This window comes from Chelon labrosus, assembly GCF_963514085.1.
Source record: "Chelon labrosus genome assembly, chromosome: 24".
NCBI classification, from domain to species: Eukaryota; Metazoa; Chordata; class Actinopteri; order Mugiliformes; family Mugilidae; genus Chelon; species Chelon labrosus.
Genome location: NC_140357.1, coordinates 366,431 through 385,605, shown reverse-complemented (window position 1 = coordinate 385,605; position 19,175 = coordinate 366,431). Strand labels below are relative to the sequence as shown.

The 19,175-nt window shown below is 42.9% G+C and overlaps 2 protein-coding genes across 4 annotated transcripts; one reads left to right on the top strand and one right to left on the bottom strand.

Annotated features, from left to right (window-relative positions):
* Positions 1 to 217: 217 nt before the first annotated feature.
* On the bottom strand, positions 218 to 11,212 carry LOC311509442 (ubiquitin-protein ligase E3A). Of its 3 annotated transcripts, none has more exons than XM_084574658.1 (11): positions 10,898 to 11,212; positions 10,246 to 10,290; positions 9,136 to 9,437; positions 7,762 to 9,011; positions 7,525 to 7,669; positions 7,226 to 7,431; positions 6,949 to 7,113; positions 5,355 to 5,510; positions 5,179 to 5,252; positions 4,765 to 4,908; positions 218 to 3,509 (listed from the first exon to the last, which is right to left on the bottom strand). In XM_084574658.1, exons 1-11 carry the CDS (start codon positions 10,993 to 10,995, stop codon positions 3,389 to 3,391), a joined length of 2,706 nt encoding a protein of 901 aa, XP_084430784.1. In that variant the 5' UTR covers positions 10,996 to 11,212; the 3' UTR covers positions 218 to 3,388. The 3 variants fall into 3 exon arrangements, with proteins under 3 accessions (XP_084430784.1, XP_084430785.1, XP_084430786.1); XM_084574659.1 differs by having other exon boundaries at positions 10,919 to 11,212; XM_084574660.1 differs by having other exon boundaries at positions 11,078 to 11,191.
* A 957-nt stretch (positions 11,213 to 12,169) lies between these two features.
* On the top strand, positions 12,170 to 18,175 carry ddx4 (DEAD (Asp-Glu-Ala-Asp) box polypeptide 4). The gene is made up of 20 exons (XM_084574377.1): positions 12,170 to 12,258; positions 12,871 to 12,898; positions 13,003 to 13,048; positions 14,146 to 14,193; positions 14,644 to 14,703; positions 14,859 to 14,903; positions 15,065 to 15,118; positions 15,230 to 15,265; positions 15,345 to 15,380; positions 15,471 to 15,515; positions 15,596 to 15,738; positions 15,831 to 15,983; positions 16,063 to 16,217; positions 16,337 to 16,466; positions 16,542 to 16,708; positions 16,785 to 16,930; positions 17,028 to 17,127; positions 17,203 to 17,473; positions 17,555 to 17,662; positions 17,744 to 18,175. The coding sequence occupies exons 2-20, from the start codon at positions 12,881 to 12,883 to the stop codon at positions 17,828 to 17,830; spliced, it is 1,848 nt and encodes a 615-aa protein (XP_084430503.1). The 5' UTR covers positions 12,170 to 12,258; positions 12,871 to 12,880; the 3' UTR covers positions 17,831 to 18,175.
* The last annotated feature ends 1,000 nt before the right edge of the window (positions 18,176 to 19,175 follow it).

The following is a 19,175-nucleotide window of genomic DNA, read 5'->3' as shown; positions in this document are numbered from 1 at the left end:
CCGTAAGAGCCAATTCGTTGCCGAGAGTTGGATCTGCCGTCACAAAGCCTTTGATATTTGAATGTCCAGTGGAGCATTCAGGAGCGATAATTCACTTTGAACAGAATGAGCAGTGATTTGTGCATTGGCTGCAACCAACTATTAACATGGGTGATGTTCATCGTCACGACACCAGAGAACCTGTGGACTCAAAATCAGCATTATAAGCCAATACAAGTTGGAAAAAATCTCATCTTTATTTAGCATGTTTTACACAACACTGAATACTTTTAGCCTTTCATCAGTTTTAATCTAGAATTTAACGGTTGCATCGCACAACTGATGAAAACTGCTTCCCTTTCTAAGACCAAGTCAACCTCCACCTTTCACCCCTCACCAGGCTCTAGAGCCCTTTCACTTGTCCAGACGAGCAACATCTTCAGCATTACAAAACAGAGGTACAGGTAACATTAAACAACTGAAACCAGACCTGGGCTCAATAACCACTGGAGGTGATGTTTCCCCTTAGTTTTTACCTTCTACATGACTTGAGGTTTACTGCAGTATAACAATGCCAAATATACTGTAGGGACCAGGCAACACAGTCCAGTGTTGTCACATTTTAAGACTCCAATGAAGGCTAAACAAGTGAAAGGCATTCTTCAACATGATTTTGCCCAGGTCTGATCGAAACCATGTAGATGAGAAAAAACGAACGGAACAGAAACAGTGGCTCAGGGTTGTCATGTATTTCTGCAGTGCAAGCACTGTTGGTTTAGTGTATCTTGCCGAAACCATCACAGTCATAGACGCCAAGCAGCGTTTCATCTAATCAGACGCTCTTCTTCAAGACGCATCACTACAACAGCAGCCACAGATTGAATCTCCTACTAACAACCGCCTCTGAAGTGCATACAAAAACATAAAACATCTGCTCTTAAGAGCTTCAGCAGACTACCGGTCAGATGACGACAGATGGTTTTATATAGTGGGAGATGGTCCCTAGCGTCAGATGTGAATGTTCTCCGACCAAAACCAGTGGATGCCGTGAGGAGCTTGCTCTGGGGCTTGTTCTGAAAATGTTCAGTGGTCAAGGAGCCCATTCACAATCGCTTCCAGAGACCGCCTTTGAACAAAGACAAGACAGTTTCCATGACTGAAGTACCACAGGTCCCAATGATGATTCTTGAGTCAGCTTCATTTAGTAGAAATGGGATGAGGTTGACGTCTGTGCTACAGCGTTTAACACCAAATCACTAGTGTGCGCGAGCTCATCCACGGGACTACCCAAATGATCTAAACCGGTTAAAATAAAGAGATAAAGGATCATCAAGCATGTTTTAGGAAGTACTTGGGTATATATATATTCCATACGGTTTGAAGTAACCTTTGGCTTCTATTAATTTACGTCCAGCATGAAAATCTTTTGAGATGCGACCTGACGGCGACCGTAAAATACTACGCCCGTAATGTCTACCTCGATTTTCGTCAGCAATAACCGGACAATCAGTGAAGTCAAATGAAATGACTGACATTTACAGTTCTGCAGTTTGTTTTCACATTCCGATAAGTGGTGTCGTACATAATACGGGTAATTTACAACTGATCACGTCAAAATGAGAATTTGCTTCCGGAGCTCAAGTACATTCCTTATGATTGCAGCCGTTTCAGCTGATGCTATTTTTTTTATTTTTTTTTTTTATTTTTTGAAATATAAAGAGCTTTATTGTTATTGTAGCAGAGCAACAACGAAATTGGAGGTGCAACTCCACTTGGTGTGCAGCAAACAGAAACATAATTTTGAACAGAAAGGGCCGTTTTTGGACGTTTTGTTTGTCACCAACTACGCGGTACTATCAGTCCCATGAGTTGCCAGGCGACAGCATCCATGTTGTACGTGAATTTAGTACAAAGGTACAAGATGTAGATCCAATGTGTCTTTCTTGGTGTGTTACATCACAAGATTGAATGTTTCAGCTCTTTTTGGAAAAGAGAGGCAAACCTGATGAGATTTATGCACTTATTTCTTAGTAAATTAGCATCTTTCAGTCTGTCAGTGAGAGATTGGACCTGCCTACAGTTTCAGGATGGGGGGGGGGGGGGAGGGGTAGGGGCACAGATGGATGGGAATTTATTTATCACAGGGATTGTCTGAGCCTAGACTGCAGCTTCAAATCGCAGAAAAGAACACAAAGTACCAAGGCTTTGAATGCCACAATGCATGTCAGCAAAGGTTAGTCGTCCTCCTGGCTCGAGGTGTTGAGGTTCCAGACAAACTGGGCGTACTTATATTTAAACAATGTGATCCATCTATTCATCCAAGACCGAGTCACTTTCTTTTTTTAACCTATCAGCTGACCGTTTAGGCTCGCACCAGAGAACTTTCATCTACCTCTTCTGTGACAGATGTGTGCGTCCTCCCGTTGACGTTACTGTAGTTCCAACTGCACCGATATATATATATATATATATATAAATACTGTTTTTATTTAGAATCGTCAACACAGGAAGACAAGGAAATAAAATGCTTCAAACGATCGTGGCAACCAGCGGCCAAAAAACAAACATTCTGAAAATGTCTAAGTGCACTTACACAGCTCTGACAAGGTTTTAATCTAACCTGTGGTGTGCCCCCTCCCCCTCCCCCAATTGAAAAAAATAAAAATAAAAAGGCCCAAAAAGGAAGTACAGCTAGTTGATGATGTGCCACTTTTGGACCAGATGACGGTAATTTTCAAAAAGGCTTACCTTGATCAAAATGGACTTGTGAAAACAATAAGCAATGGTCGTGAGTGGAATGGTCGGAGAAAGCTCTCTCTTCAGTGGAGAATACAATAATTTGCAGTACAGGTTACTCTAACTAGATTCTCAGTCAACAGTCTGTGGACAACAGCTTGGGGCTACTTTAACACGTTTTGCTCGACAAACTGGGTTTATATGAACTTGTTAATGCATCATCCCAAATTTACATAGTTTAACATGAATCCTCCCCCTTTCCCTAAGAGTAGGAAGGCTGTCACAACAGGCAGACAACTCATTTTAACCTTTAAAATAAATAACAAGGAAAATGATCCTCTCTGTACATAGAAAAGAAAAAAAAAAAAAAAAGACAGGGAGGCTGCGGCACATTAACATAATGTGGAATTAGGAGTGGGTACTTCAGGAGGTCTCTGTGCTTACACTGACTGATGTGGGATGATGCAGGCACAGTAGCAGAGCTACTAGAGCGCTCTATTAGGACCGTCTGTCCGCTTACATTATTATTAACTTGCTCGGTCTCGAAACATACTCTGGTCTTGACTTTTTGTCACCTTTCCGGTTTGTGTCTAATAAAGGAAGGTCGGGGCAGGGGTTTGATGGGCTTTCAGAGAAGGAGTCTTTTTTTTTTTTTTTTTTTTTGAAGCAGGGCTCAGAGCATGCCAAACCCTTTGGCATAGGTGATGGCTTTCAGCAGTCTCTCCCTCAGCTTCTCCTTGCTGCAGTACTCGGGCAGCAGCAGCACGTTAAAGCAAGTGTGAGACGTCGGTAACCTGCAAAGACCAGACGACACAGAATGTTGGACTTTTAGCAGAATTATCAGCGTCAACAGCAACTGAATGTTTCCGGTGACTGCCGATCAGTCGTCTACAGCAGCGTGGAGGGATTTAAGCCCAGAAGTTTCCTCACGTGAACTGCTTGTTTCAGGTCCTTCCACAACGTTTCTATTGGATTAAGGTCAAGACTTTGACTTGGCCATTCCAAAACATTGTTTTTCTTCTTCAACCATTTTTTTTTTTTTGTAGAACGACTTGTGTTCTTGGGCTCGTTGTCTTGCTGCATGACCCAGTTTCTAATTAGACTCAGCTCATTCAGAATTCATTGGTCAATCAATGACAGCAAGACATCCTGGCCCAGATGCAGCAAAACAGACCCAAACAAGGGCATTACCCCCCCCCCCATCCTTCACAGACTCCACAGAAGGTTCTGATGCTGGAATGCAGTGTATTTTTGTCTCCAAACACGACGCCTCTCGTTTAAACCAAACAATTCCACTTTGGTCTCATGTGTCCACAAAACAGTTTCCCAGTTCCTCCGGCTTGTCCACATGATGTTTAGCAGATGATGGTGATGGTGGATTTGTGAACATTAACCAATGTGAGAGAGGCCTTTTTAGTTGCTTAGAAGTTGCCCTGGGTTCCTTTGTGACCTCTCAGACTAATATTCGTCTTACTTTTGGAGTGATCTTTCCTGGTCCACCACTCTAGAGGAGGGTAACAGTCCTCTCAACTCTCTCCCAGTTGTTGACAATCTGTCTGATTGTGGATTCCAAACTCTTCAGAGGGTTTCATAACCTTTTACAGTCTAATGAGCGTTTATGAGCGCCATCATACACTTCCATAAACATGTGTTATGTAATATTGGCTCATTTTCATGAATAAACAATTGGGTTTTCTTTGTCTACTTTCAGGACTTGAGTGAAAAGCCCCTGAAGTTTCATTCAATTTGTATGAAAACGAAAAAAATGTAGGAAATTCTGAGGGGCTCAAACTGTGGAGACGTATTTCTTTAGCATGATGATGTTGGCCCGCTTCACTTGCATCGAGAGGCCGTTTCAAATCAAGTTGTGGGTTCACAGCAACAGTTGCCAAACGGAAACGTCGCAATCAAGCATTTTACTTGCCGAATTAATGAAGAAGAAATGAAGGAATGTCCCACACCTGCCCATGAAACAGTTTTATACCCTCATCTTAATGCTTCTGTCGCCTGCTCAGAGTGGCATTACAGCCAGCAGTAAGGTCAGCTCACCTGTCCGTGTCAGGACCGTTCTTGGCGATGATCATCTTCAGTTTGCCCAACCCGCCCACGGGTGCTCTGTCAGTGCCGGTGGTAAACTGCAGGAAGAGGCGCTTCTGCTCCTCACCGAACGAGTGCAACGTCTCCCAAAACTCTCTAAAAATGCGAGTTAGAAGGTGTGTGAGAAGTTCATATTTCACAACACGTTCAATATGTCAATAGATGTCTATATGTCCTGAATGGTCATGAACAAGACTTAAATGAAGCTTGCTGTTGAAGTAGCAGCGTAGCTCAATATTCAAACGTTAGCCAACTTTCTAGTGGGAGCTAGAAAATACTATTTTGTGAACTATTTTATAGGGGAACCATTTCCAGGTTAGTGACGTCCTGGACATACGGTACCTCCCACTAAACACACTTTCTTACTTGATAATTCGAGAGTCTCTGTTATAGCCACCATCATATTCTGTTGTTTCTTCAAGTGCTAGGAAGTCCAGGTTCTGTAGCGCAGGACAAAGATAAAATATGAATTGAAATTAAGCACTTTTAAACAAATTTAAATGATTTTGCAGCATATTCAGATGTCTAGTGACAACGCTCACCCTGCTTCCACAAATCAACAGCTCAATTTCCTCCGGTCTGAACAGGTATTTAAGCGGCGACTCGTTGGTGACCATGTGGAAACCTCTCCTGAACGCTTTGAACTGCTTCTCTACGCTTTTGTTCAGCATGTACTCCGAATACTGCGCAACGAACTCCTGCAAAGAAAATCACCAACAGGAACAGTTAGTATGAACATTGTAGCCACTTGTGGTATCTAAGCACCAGCTCAGCAAACAATGCTGGTAAACAGCATTCTAAATATCTGAAGTCCATCAATGTGAAACTGTAGCAAGTCCTTTCACACCTCAACTACCCCAAACAATATGCAGAGATCCTTTTTTGTGTACCAAAATGACCAGACACAAGCTTTTTCCCACAGGCCATCTGAGTTAAGAACAGGATGTTCATTGAGCCTGTTCAGACCTTGCATTCAGATCCGATCTGGACAATCCGATCACGTAAAAGACCGGCGTGAACACCTCCAGGACGCACTGAGACCGCATTTGAGAGATGTGATCTCTGACCACATTTGGAGGTGGTCTGAGTTGCGTGTGTCTGCATTCCTTCAGCGGCGTGAACACAATGCATCCCGAGTCACATTAAAGCCCACCTATAGTCAACAGGGGTGTGCCTGAGTCAGCAGAGTTTTGCCTCATTTAGTCGAGAAAAGAAAAAAAACTAAAAAACAAAAAAAACCCAAAACATATGGCCACTATTATAAATGATCGCCTGAAGAGGAAAGCAGCGGAACTGAAGTTTGTTCATTAGTAATGACAGCCTTTTAATTTATTCTGTCCTTGCAGCAGTTAATTAACTAAAAAAATAAATAAATCTTAGTGAGAATTTACAAGTTAAAGTATTAGTAAATATGTAAATATGAGTACACAAGTGTGATTGTGTTAATTATTGATGCATGTTGATGTATGAGGAGCCATATGTGGTTAAGTTATGAATTTCCTCAATCAGCGAAGTCTGTATTTACCTTTATTACTGGAAATTACGGTATGGAAACTTGCGGGGTTGGAGTAAAAATACTAATAATAGTAATAATAATATGAATAATAATCATTTTAGTTTTGTGCAGGTCTAACCAACGTCAGGGCTGAGTTCAATAAATGATAACTTCACATGTGTGCCCAAGTCATGATACACACACATAAAACAACACTGTTCTCGGTTCTCAGACCAGACCAGATCTGAATGCAAGGTCTGAACAGGCCCACTGAGTCCTGATCGAGCACTTCCAATAAAACTAAGCCTTCACCGTTCTAAATTAATAGGCTGGTGCAGCCTACATGTTTACTGGAGTAGTAAACAACATTTCCACTGCATTAGAACCATGTTGATTGTTCCAAGTATTAGTTAAAACCTCAGGGAAATCAAATTACGGCTTGTGATTAACTATAGATTTTGATCTATGCATGAAAATATCATGGTATAAGTGGGGTAACACCTTCAGATTCTGACCCTAGCATTATCCAACAAGGGAGGGACAATAAGCCAGGCATTATCCCTTACATACATACACAATGTTTTTGGAATCTGCAGTGATAATGAGCACATTGAGAATGCGCTGACAGCAGGAATGCTCACCTTTCTGTTTTCGTTTGTGACTGGAATCTTGTCCCCGTTTTCCCTTAAATCGTACATAAGCGGGTTCCCGAACAGGTCGGTCTGGGAAATCTGGAAAGTGATCATCATGTCCTCCTCCACGCTGCCCTCGTACTCCAGAAGCTCCTTCAAACTCTGAAACAAAATCTTTCCAAGACAGTTCGGAACACGTCAGATGTCACATTTAGCGTCAAGTGACAAACATAGCTTAATGAGTTATTCGTTGAGCAGTTCGACCATTTTCGGAATTAATGCTTACCGGGTTGGCATCAGCCAAGTCCCGGAAAGTTCCTTTCTTGCCCATCAACTTCCTGTAGACCACCATGGGAAAGTGGACATCCAGGATACAGTTATTGTAGATGGCCAAACCGAGAACAATGCCAATCAGAGTGTACTGGCCCTCATTTTCAAACGACGACGCGTTGAACCAAAACAGTTTGGTGCGCTCGTCGTATGTGAACATGCCTGCGGTAAGAGAAACGGATCACATATTCACCAACTATGTTCGTTCGTTCACTGAAGTCTACAACATAAACGACAGTTTTCCTGTTTTCTTACCAATATCTGGGTTGAATATCTCCTCTACCACCAGCTGAAAAAACTCTTTGGAGACACCTCCTTCATCAACACCTTGCTCTCCTTCAAACTCCACATACAGTTGCTTCTTCAAGTCTGCAGGATTCTCCATTGCTATCATTTCCAGCTATGGGGACACGACAGAAGTGGATTAACGCATCTTCAGAAACAAATCTAATTATTAAAAGGGCAGCAGGTATTGAACTCGTCCACACATACCCTGACCAGAGCGTCATCAATAATGTGGTCTCTGCGCACTTTGAGCCTCAGGTAAGGGTTGAGCTGCTGACCCTGCACCAAGCTGTAGAGCACAGTGATGCGGCGCTCGCTGTACATGCGAATGCGGTTGTCGTAGTACAGACCCAGGTTCTTGGTGACGGCGTTCAGGATGAACGGGCAGGTCATGAAGGAGAACTTGTTCTCAGTTTCAACCTTGAAGAACGTGTAGTCCTTGTCCATCTCCAAGACCTCGTTAAGAGGCTCATTGACAAACTCCTCAAAGGCGATTTGGGGTCGCCGGCAATCATTCGTGCGGATGCCCAACTCCGTTTCCAGCGGGTCCACCCGAGGGCCCTTCTTGTTCCGCCGTTCCTCGCCCAGCAACTCCTGGAGGGTGAGCTCGCTGGACTCGGGAATGGGTTCCTCGTCTTCTTCCTCGTTGTGCTCCGTGTCAAGGTCGCCGCCCAGCACGTTTGCATAGTAGACGATCTTCAAGCACTTGGTGGCTGCCACCACCGCATCGTCGTCGTTGACGAGGTTGCGGCTGTTGAACTCGTTGCTGATCACCTTGTAGGTGATCAGCTGCTGGAAGGTCTCCACCATGCGCCGGATCTGATCCGCGCTGTAGCGTGACCACAGGCGTGCCAGCTTGGCCTGCGCCGTCAGCGGGAGCTTGCTCATGGCCTTGCAGAACTGCGGGAGAGCGATCTCCAGGTATTCGGGGCTGTGAAGGTTACAGTTTTCCATCACTATAACAAACAGGTTCAGGTAGTTCGGATCTCGGGAATACACATTGTGGTACGTCAGGTCACACTCGACATTAGGCGAGAGGTAGACCAGTGCATTCAAGAAGGCGGCTTCTATCTTCTCATTGGACAGGAGGCGCTTGTAGACCCGCCGCACGGCTTCAATGTCCACTGACACCTCATCTGGGGCCAGCTTTTGAACATCATTTTCTCCTGAGGAACCCTCTCCCAGTCTAGACGAAGAGGAGGTGGGCGAGTCCTCCTCCATAGCTGTGGCAGAGCAGGCGGCCGCCTCCTTCTCATCCTCGTCCTTGTCTTCGTCCTTACCTTGGAGGGACTTGAGCTCCTCTTTGGTATGAGGTTTGGACTTGCGGAAGCTCTGCACCAGACCGTCGGCGCTCGAGAAAACCCGACCGATCACCCTGATCAGAGGGGAGTAATCCTCCTTCTCTCCGCAGATGTCCAAGATTTCATACACTTTCTCCTCTGTCAGGTAATTTACATCTAGACACAGAACCAAACATGACACAATTCAAACAAAAGTGATAAACACGGATAAAAACTGCATATTTACCTAATTAAATCGTCAACAACAAGTAAATTCTGAATATATATGGCATCGACTGACCTTTGAAATTGTCTCGTACAGAGTGGACGTCCTTGTGGTTCATCTTGCTGTTACTACAGGCTGAGTTGCTGTGAGCACTCTCCAGATAGGCGGAAGCCGTGCCCTTCTTCGACGGGTGAGGGTCGCATAACTTGGCGTTGACCTTGTAGAGCTCCAGGGCCTTGACCGCCGCTGCATTGTTGTCCATGCGGTTGAAGCCGGCCGTCGAGGCACACCACGAGTTGGAGCAAGACTCATTCCCACAGCCCTCTGTTAACTGGTGGTAATAGCGCTCTATTAGATGTTTGGCAGCTGCTCGCTTCCTATGCTCAGAGGTGAGGCAAAACAGGGTACAAGTACTGCGTGAATCCAGTGTATTCATCAAGGCGGCACTGAAGAGTGTTTTACACTTGGCATTTGACTGACATATAGAAGCTTAGAGAAAAAAGTGAAGTACACTGATCAGAACACACTTCCTAATTTTGTGTAGGTTTCCCTTGTGCCTCCAAAACAGTTTTGACTCATCAGCGAATGGACATGGGCTTTCTGAGGGTGCCCTGTCGTGTCTGGGTCCTATGGGTTGAGGGGATCGGCCTCTATGGATCAGGCTTGTTCCAGTGCATCCCACAGACATTTGATCACTTTGGGATCTGGGGAATGTGGAGGCCAGGTGCTGTTTTAGTGTGTGTGTGTCTTTGTCAGGCTGCACCCTGCTGGGGGTGGCTGCAGCCATCAAGGAGTGTCACTGCTACGGGGTGGTCTAGGTGGGTGCTACATGTCTAAACAACATCCACACAACGCCAGGTCCAAAAGTTTCCCAGCAGAACATTACACTGTCACAAGATGGTCAATATTATTGACTTCACCCGTCAGTGGTTTAAATGCTGTGGCTGATCAGTGCAAATCAAACTCCGTTGCTGTTAAATCTAAACCATCACAGCGACTTCCACGTAACGTCAAATCTCGGAAGAACATATCACTGTGATGCATGTGCATATTACACACCTATAGATGCATAAAAAGGAAGGAAATTAGAGGTGAGAACTAACCAAAACATTAGAGATCTAAGCTACAGATGCCGAGGTGTAGATTTAAATGCACGTTTGCAGAAAAGCATTGAGTTTGACTTACATTCGGCTTGCTTCTGGGTTTTCTGTTTCAGGCTCCTCGTATTCTCTAATTTTACAAAAAATAAAAAAAATAACAGGTCACGGTGTGCTTGGAATTATATTATCAATGCCCTGGTTGCAGGAATACGTCTGCGGCAATATCGGATAATGTTCAAACACTGTGTGTTACTCAGAAATAATAAGAAATGACATGCTAGCTAAAATGGAACAACAGAAAAGATGCCTTGTAGCTGGAAGCACCCAAGTTCCCCTACAATGACTAAGGGCGCAATAAGTATAACCTGCTAAATATACAAACGTAGTTAATATGCATATCCTATTAATGGTAACAAAAGACTGCACTCAAAATCATATAGTCTTACATGCTAGCCAAGAAGCAGAAATGTCAGCGACCGGGACATTCTGACGGTGCCTAAACCAGCTAATGTAGCTAGCTAGATTGCTAGCCATTTTTTTTATTTTTTATTTTTAAACTACTCGTTGTGCATAACTGACGTTTCCAAATAAATATGTATGCTGTTGGAAAGCAGTCGATTATTTTCATGAGCTTTGCCTAAATATCATTATTGGAATAGGAAATTGTTAGCATTCAAACAGCTCCCAACAACTGCTAGCTAGTTTTCTCTGTTGCTGTTCCTCTTAGCATCCCCGACCTTTCCTCCCGTCGTCCCCACCTGTCGGGTCCTCTCGCGGGGCTAGTCTCGGCCTGTGGTGGCGCACACTCACAGTCCTTCTTCTCGTCGGAATTCATACGAGACTTTATCCTCAGTTGTTTGTTATTCCGTTGCTGTTTATGAATATTCAAAGTCCTCCACGGGTTGGTTACGACTTACACGGCACGATGCTTTCAGGGTAATCGGAAAGCGACGAAGGATTTTCTACTCAAAACTTCATTCACGGCCTTCCTACTGCAGGCTCTTTCCTCAGCCTGGGGTCCGCAGCCATCTTGACTTCGGCATCAGCTCACGTCCCACAATGCACTGCGTTCTACCATCAAGACCTGCTGGAACGGATCATAATGCAACAGGGAACAGGACTCATATTCATCATGATACCATAACAAACGAAGCTATATTACACTGCATTATGTCTTGTGCATTTTTGCTTATACTATTTTATTGTATTTATTTCATCATTATTGTTATTATTATTATGATTATTATTATTATTATTGTTGTTGTTATTATTGTAAATGTTTTGCTTAGACTATTTTATTGTATTTATTTCATAATTTAATTAAATTTAATTTTGAACTATTTTATTATATATTTTAAATATCACCAAATTATAACCCATCACAGCACACTTTACACAGTAAGGCCTTACAGTGTTATTGAGAGAAACCCAAGAATTTTCTTTTCCCCGTTTGTGGTGTTTGGTAAATTGCAGCACAAATGGTCATATGTTTAATTTGGAGCAAGGACTTTGTAGGACTACAGCTGGCTAAAACACTTGCGTCAAGATTAGATTTTTTATTTTATTTGAGTTTTAATTGCTGCGATCTTAAAAAAGTTGTCATTAAATCTTCAATATATTAAGGATTAAACAGCTTTACGCTTACTAGTTGTGATGGAATCTAAAATACAAGTTGGTGCTTTAGATAAAGGCGTTGTTTTTGTCTGTGCAAGTAAATTCCATTTATATTATTTGTCCAGCAGAGGGCACTGCAGACAGTGTAAAGACACTGGCGCACAGACGCAACCTGTTAATGCAATATGACTCTTAAATTGTAACATGATAATATAATCAATAAAATTAAGGAGAACTGTTGAACGGTCTGAAATTTAAGGAAATGGACATTTGGATAAACACAAGTCGTTTATTATTTGTTTATTATTATTTATTTTAAATAGTAAAGTTGAGCGGGAAAGCACCGGAACTGGCAACCCAGGCTGCGAGTGCGAGCGCGAGCGTGATGTGCATGCGTACGGAGGATGATCACTGACTGAGAAGCTGTTGGACCCACAACAGGAGGAAGACATTTATACTTTCTACTTGAGGCGTCTTCGAGAAAGTATGGTTATCATTAAGCTGGCTAGCTAGCATTCATTACTGTCCATTCGTAAAACCCGTTTAAAAGAACGTAACTTGCACAGTGTGTCGCGTGTCGAGCTAGCAAGTTTAGCCAAATGAGAACGCAACTAGCCGAACCCCATGTGGCCTGTCTGCGCCATGTACAAACTTAGCTAGCAAAGGGTGGATACTAGCAAGAAAAAATTAGCTGTGACACTTTTTTTTTGAGCGTTAATTGAAAATCGTTGCCTATTCTGTAGCCTGTTCTGCAGCGTTGATATTTATCATAGATGCATGTCCGTAGTTAGTCGCTGGTAAGTTGCCTAATGTTAGCTTAATGCCAGAGCACATGTCGCTAATTAAGGATGCTGAAATCACGCGGTAATTCAAGCGTTCTGCCCGAAGTTTTACCCTTGGAGAATGAAAGGCTGTTACTTTAACAAAGCTCCACTGCAAGGGGTCTACATTTACTCTTATATGCTGCCGAATGTCTGCATTTAGTTTAATTCAAAAATTAAATTTTCAACCTATTTGCTTTTTACTTTAGCCATCATTCGTAGCAGAAAGCTCGAGTTCGTGTATCTGAGTGTTGACATAATTTTAACTTTTTCAGGTGACCTAAAATGGACGAATGGGACGAGGTATGTTGGTTTACTCTCGAAAGGAGTCATTTTGGTAATGCAGTGTTTGGTGTGTCGAGCTTTGTGGTCCCGACAGTGTACAGTAACCTTACTCATGTTCACAGGGTACCACCTGTGTTACTACACTTCCCAGCAACACCTTCGGTGAAGGTATGTTCTGTACCTATATTAGTCAGGGGTTTTAGAAGGATAATTGGGGTTCTTTGAAGTGTAGGTGTTTTGAGTTACTTATCCATGAATGTAAATGCAAATCAACATTATTGGCACATTATCTATATCATGGATTCTCAACCAGGGGTCCGCGGACCCCTAGTGGTCCGTGGTGTAATTGCAAGGGGTCCGTGAAAATAAAATATCTTTATAGAAATAGCATTATTTTATTCAATCATATTTGCCTCAAAGAGTGAATAAATGCCATAATGCAATTTAAAATGCAGTTTCTGCTGTTTCTGTCAAATTGCACCGCCACCCCCCAGATCGGGTGGGGGTTCCTCAGGGTCGATCAAAAATATGCAGGGGGTCCAGGACCCAAAGAAGGTTGAGAACCACTGATCTATATATATATATATATATATATATATATACGTGTATATACTCATGTTGTGCATTGTTTAATCAGGTGTTGCACGCTTTTAGACACTAAAATAAACGAGGTGAATTTGTAGCATACACTACGTATCAATATGGGCAATGTGTCACCACTTCCTTGCATTGGCCAAACTGTTTGGAGCCAGAGTCTATACAGTATGCAGTATAAATGGTAATGGTAAATGGCCTTGCTTTTCTATCTATTGGCACTCGAACAGCAACTGGGGGTTCATTGTCTTGCTCTAGGACACTTCGGAATGTGGCACATTCCGGGGATCGAGCCGCTAATCCTCTGGTTCGTGGACAACCCGCTCTACCTACTGAGCCACAGCAGCCCCCTATATTATGTTATATTATAGTATAGTATAGTATATCATAACTACTTAAAATGTCGGGCCAAACTAAAGTACACGCTGATTTATTTTATTTTTTTTCCCTAAGTCCCATCCACTAACACAGAGGGCATAGAGCTTATGACCTATGCTTTAGCCAGACACCAGGAGAAGCTCTGCTTGCCTTGCCTTCACTTTTGAGGGGCTGTTCCATTGTCCATCTTTATTTACAGTCTATGATTTGTAAGGTTTAAATGTAGAAAGGTGACTCAACAATTGAATTCTTTCTTAGAGAATACAGAAAATGAATTCTCTGTTTCCTGATAGGTCGTGGAGGAAGAGGAAGAGGAAAAGGATTTAGCAACTCATTCTCAGGTGCCCATTCATCTGATGTTATTTGACAAAAAAAAAAAAAAAAAAAAATGGTTTGTGGAGCAACTGACAAGTTTCTTGGTGTGGGGAGATGGAACTAATAACCTGTATTGTAGCCAGCCACTAGGGGGAGCTCCACATGCTTTGGCTTCCCTTTAAAGGCCGGTCATGGCATCTACTACTTTTTTCTGGGCTATGGTTGAGCACCATTCTGGGAGTAAATAACTCCGTACCACCAGGTGGCAGTAGTTTGGGGTCTATATTTTTTGTTCAAAAAGGGGAAAGCTTTAACACTGGTAATTGTAGAGCGACTCTAAACATCATGTTTTGACTTTTGTCTCGTAGGTGATAATGAGATAATGAGAATGTTAATCGCTGGCAATATTAAATGAACAACTGCCTATTAGCAGTTCAGTCCTTGGTGCTACTGTGCCTCTGATTTCTCCTTTATAGATGGGGACAACTGGAAAAGTGCAGGAGAAGAAAGAGGTTTTGCAGGGAGAGGAGGCAGAGGTAGGACATAAATTACGCTTCATCCATTCATAAAAAATGAAATGTATAGATTTCCTTGCACAGAGTAAAACCACAAATTGGGATCACATGATTAAAACTAATATTTTAAGTGAAATTGAAATTTAAAGTTGTCTGAAAAAAATGTTTTCTATCAGGCAGGAGTGGAGGATTTGCTGAAACGGAGGAAAATGAATCCGGTGGTAATGTATACATATATTTATTAGCGGAGTTCAACCTGAAGATGTTTAATCTGGCATTGTATGTCATACAAGTGTGTACAAACGGTAGATTTCTTTCGTTAATCAAAGAAAGGCTGTTACTACTGTATCTGAATCATTGTATTTCAATATCTTGTGAACAGGGTTTAGAGGACGAGGCAGAGGAGGAAGAGGTGGCAGAAGAGGCTTCAGACAAGGTATTACTTGAATTAGTCCAATTTGGATTAAAGTTGCTTCAATGCTTTTTTATTAATGTTTGTATTTGAAATGTGAAGCGCAAGACAATTAATGTTGGTAATACGTTGAAGGTGGCGACCAGGGTGGCAGAGGTGTCTTTGGAGGAGGTAATTTAGCAGCCACGTAAAGTTCTGAAGAATTGTGTACTTTCATTAAGTTTGTTAAGTGCGTTTTGTGTCGTTGCAGGCTACCGTGGAAAAGATGAAGATGTCTTCGTTCAAGGTCATAAATGTCTATTTTGATAATTAACTGAATGACTTTATCCATGCTTTGTGAATTTGGACCATTTCACTGATGTTCATTTTCATACAGGGGAAGATAAAGGGCCACAAAACAACGATGGAGATGATGGTGGCAGTAAGTTAGACTCTTAAAGTAAATATGTTACCTGCAGTGTTTTCAGTGTTGCTCAACAGAATTCCTGTTCTGAACCGCAGGACCCAAGGTCACGTATATTCCCCCGACCCTGCCTGAAGACGAGGACACCATATTTTCCCACTACGAGACGGGCATCAACTTTGAGAAGTACGACGACATCTTGGTGGACGTCAGTGGCACCAACCCGCCGCAGGCAGTCATGGTAAGAAATAGTGAACATAATCTAAACGGTTGCTCTTTAACTATCCCCATCTCATCTTTCATCTAGTTGAGACCTTTTTTTTTTTCTCTCAGACCTTTGAGGAGGCAACACTGTGCGATTCCCTGAGAAAAAACATCACGAAGGCCGGCTACGTGAAGCCGACGCCCGTGCAGAAGCACGGCATCCCCATCATCTCTGCTGGCAGAGATCTCATGGCTTGTGCCCAGACTGGATCTGGTAAAACGGTGAGATAAAGGAAATGAACACCTGCCGTGTAGATTTGCTAAATGCTATGTGTTAAATGTGCCTCCCCTTTTCTACCAGGCTGCATTCCTTCTCCCAATCCTGCAGCAGCTGATGGCAGACGGTGTGGCAGCTAGTTCCTTCAGTGAGATTCAGGAGCCTGAAGCCATCATTGTGGCTCCAACAAGGGAGCTCATCAACCAGATTTACCTAGAGGCCAGGAAGTTTTCCCACGGGCATGTTAAACATCGCTTTTCTTCTTCATCCCCATCAAGACGATAATCGATCCCGCAAATTAAAGGCGTCGTGAAGGAATTTGTCCTGGCTTTTAATTCTTTTGTCTCCTTCGGTGCAGGACGTGCGTGCGCTCAGTCGTGGTTTACGGTGGAGTCAGCACTTCATACCAAATGAGAGAAGTCTCAAAGGGGTGCAACGTGTTGTGTGGGACGCCAGGACGACTGTTGGACGTGATTGGAAGAGGAAGGGTAAAACAACTCACCTGTCGCTGAAGTTGTATAAGTTTTTAGGCTAAAAAGTCATTAAATCAAACTGTGCTCCAGATTGGGTTGGAAAAACTGCGGTATTTGGTGCTGGACGAGGCAGACCGGATGCTGGATATGGGTTTCGAGCCGGACATGCGCCGTCTGGTGGGCTCCCCTGGAATGCCGTCCAAGGAGAACCGTCAGACTCTGATGTTCAGCGCCACCTACCCTGAAGACATCCAAAGGTGTGCTACTTCATCAGCCGCAAGTTTAGACAGCGCAGCAGGCGGGTCGTTTGAATATCGAAGTTTGTTTTTGCAGGATGGCAGCAGACTTCCTCAAGGCTGACTATCTGTTCTTGGCCGTGGGTGTCGTGGGCGGAGCTTGCAGTGATGTGGAGCAGACGTTCATTCAAGTGACCAAGTTCTCCAAGAGGGACCAGCTCCTTGACCTCCTCAAGACCACAGGTCTTGGAAAAACCTCTAAACATAATCACCAACCATTTCTTATTTGTCATAATTGATGATGATCCATTCTCGGTCTGATGACTGTCATCGGTTGCAGGAACGGAGCGCACCATGGTGTTTGTGGAGACCAAGAGACAGGCTGATTTTATCGCCACGTTCTTGTGTCAGGAGAAAGTTCCAACCACCAGCATTCACGGGTATGTGATGTTTTTTCTGGGTGGATCGATGCGCTTTGTTTTTGTGTAGTTAATGCGTTGCGTTGCGCCCAGCAGCGACCGTGAACAACGAGAGCGAGAGCAGGCCCTCGCAGACTTCCGCTCCGGCAAATGCCCAGTCCTGGTGGCAACCTCTGTCGCCGCCCGTGGTCTGGATATTCCAGATGTTCAGCACGTGGTGAACTTCGACCTCCCGAACAACATAGATGAGTATGTCCACCGTATCGGGAGAACTGGCCGCTGCGGCAACACCGGGAGGGCAGTGTCTTTCTATGATCCCGAGGCCGATAGTCAGTTGGCTCGCTCCTTGGTCACAATCCTGTCCAAGGTGAGGACATGCACACTTCATGATCACGTTTCACACTTTGGCTTTTAAGAATATTTGATTCATGTCGATTGGGATTGACAGGCCCAGCAGGAGGTGCCCAAATGGTTGGAGGAGTTTGCGTTCGGCAGCAATGCTGGCAGCGGTTTCAGCACCTATGGGAAGACTTTTGCCTCCACGGACTCCAGGAAGGTAAACTAGCTTAACCTTTTCTGTTTTTGTTTTTTAACAGTCTGTCCTCACTTCGTCTTAACTGTGTCCTCTTTTTCTCAGGGTCAACAGGCAGGCTCTTTCCAAGGCAACGGTGAGACAAGTCAGCCAGCAGCACCGACCGCAGCCGACGATGAAGAATGGGAATAGATTGAGTGTTAGTCATGTAAACACAAAGTGTTGAGTTCTGTTTTTTTCTTTTTCTTTTTAAGGCATTCAGCTTTTTGGAGTTTTATCATTGTTTTTGTTGGGATCAAAAGATACAGTGTCAGACTGGGCATAGTTAAAATGTCAGCTTTATCAATCTTCACTGACATACTGTCAGATTTGTTTTTGTTTTATATATACATTTAATAAGTATAGTAATTTGTCTAAACTCATATTGTTTGAGGATAAAGTTCACAATAAATCACTGTTCAAAGCACAGCCTACATTTATTGTCAGATGGGTTCAAACTGATGGAGTTTGAGTAAGTTCTCTGTCCCTTAAGTAAGTTTAAATGTGTGGTGGTTGTAAATGTTGAGCCAAAGAGTGGCTGAAATAAAAAAAAAATTGATGTGCAAAAACAAATAATTTAGTTTGGCTTAAGTCCTGTCCACTAACTTGGAGGAGGTGCAGCTTATGACCTATACTGCAGCCAGCCACCAGGGGGAGCTCTACCTCCTAAACTTCACTTTGAAGGAGTGGTTGGTTGTCCATCTTTATTTAGTCTTTTTTCCCCTTCTAGTCATCAAATAGAAAGATTGGAACAATCAGTTAAAGAGAGACTGAATAAAGAAAACAAAAAGATGCTAGCTAACATAGACCGATAACCATTCACACTTAAAGTGGGAGGAAGTCCAAGTACATAGGTTCAAAAGTTCTGTATAAATTGTTCGGGTAGCTTTTTGATTTAATACTTTAATTGTTTCAAAATATATACTTAATTCATTTTTGAATTATTGTATTTCTATCAGACCATTTGCATTTGTGGATGTAAAACTTTACATATAAAATAGAAGGCGAATCATAACCCCACAAAGAGTGTTAAAGGCACATTCAAGATCAATCCAAAAGAATTTCACATAAATGCCATCATTATTATTTCTGCATCACTATTACAAAACACTCAGGAATATTCTTTCATTCATTCATTCATTCATCTTCTGTAACCACTTGTTCCTGTGAAGGGTCACGGGGTCTGCTGGAGCCTATCCCAGCTGTCATCGGACAAGAGGCGGGGTACACCCTGGACAGGTCGCCAGTCCGTCGCAGTGTTAACACAGACAGACAGACAACCATTCACACTTACAGTGGGAGGAAGCCAAAGTACATATGTTCAATATTAAAAATAGTATTTTAAAGTTTTGTATAAATTGCTCGGGTAGCTTTTTGATTTAATACTTTAATTGTTTCCAAATATATTCTTATTTAGTTTTTGAGTTATTGGGTTTCTATCAGACCATTTGCATTTGTGGATGTAAAACTTAACATATAAAACAGAAGGCTAAATACG

Coding starts and splice junctions, on each gene's coding strand:
- ddx4 (XM_084574377.1), top strand. Junction 14,704..14,858: donor TGCAGGGAGAGGAGGCAGAG/GTAGGACATAAA, acceptor GTTTTCTATCAG/GCAGGAGTGGAGGATTTGCT. Junction 17,128..17,202: donor CCAACCACCAGCATTCACGG/GTATGTGATGTT, acceptor TGCGCCCAGCAG/CGACCGTGAACAACGAGAGC.
- LOC311509442 (XM_084574658.1), bottom strand. CDS start 10,995: ATGAATTCCGACGAGAAGAAGGACTGTGAGTGTGCGCCACCACAGGCC. Junction 7,114..7,225: donor ACTTGGCTGATGCCAACCCG/GTAAGCATTAAT, acceptor TGTCTTGGAAAG/ATTTTGTTTCAGAGTTTGAA. Junction 3,510..4,764: donor AACGGTCCTGACACGGACAG/GTGAGCTGACCT, acceptor TGGTCTTTGCAG/GTTACCGACGTCTCACACTT.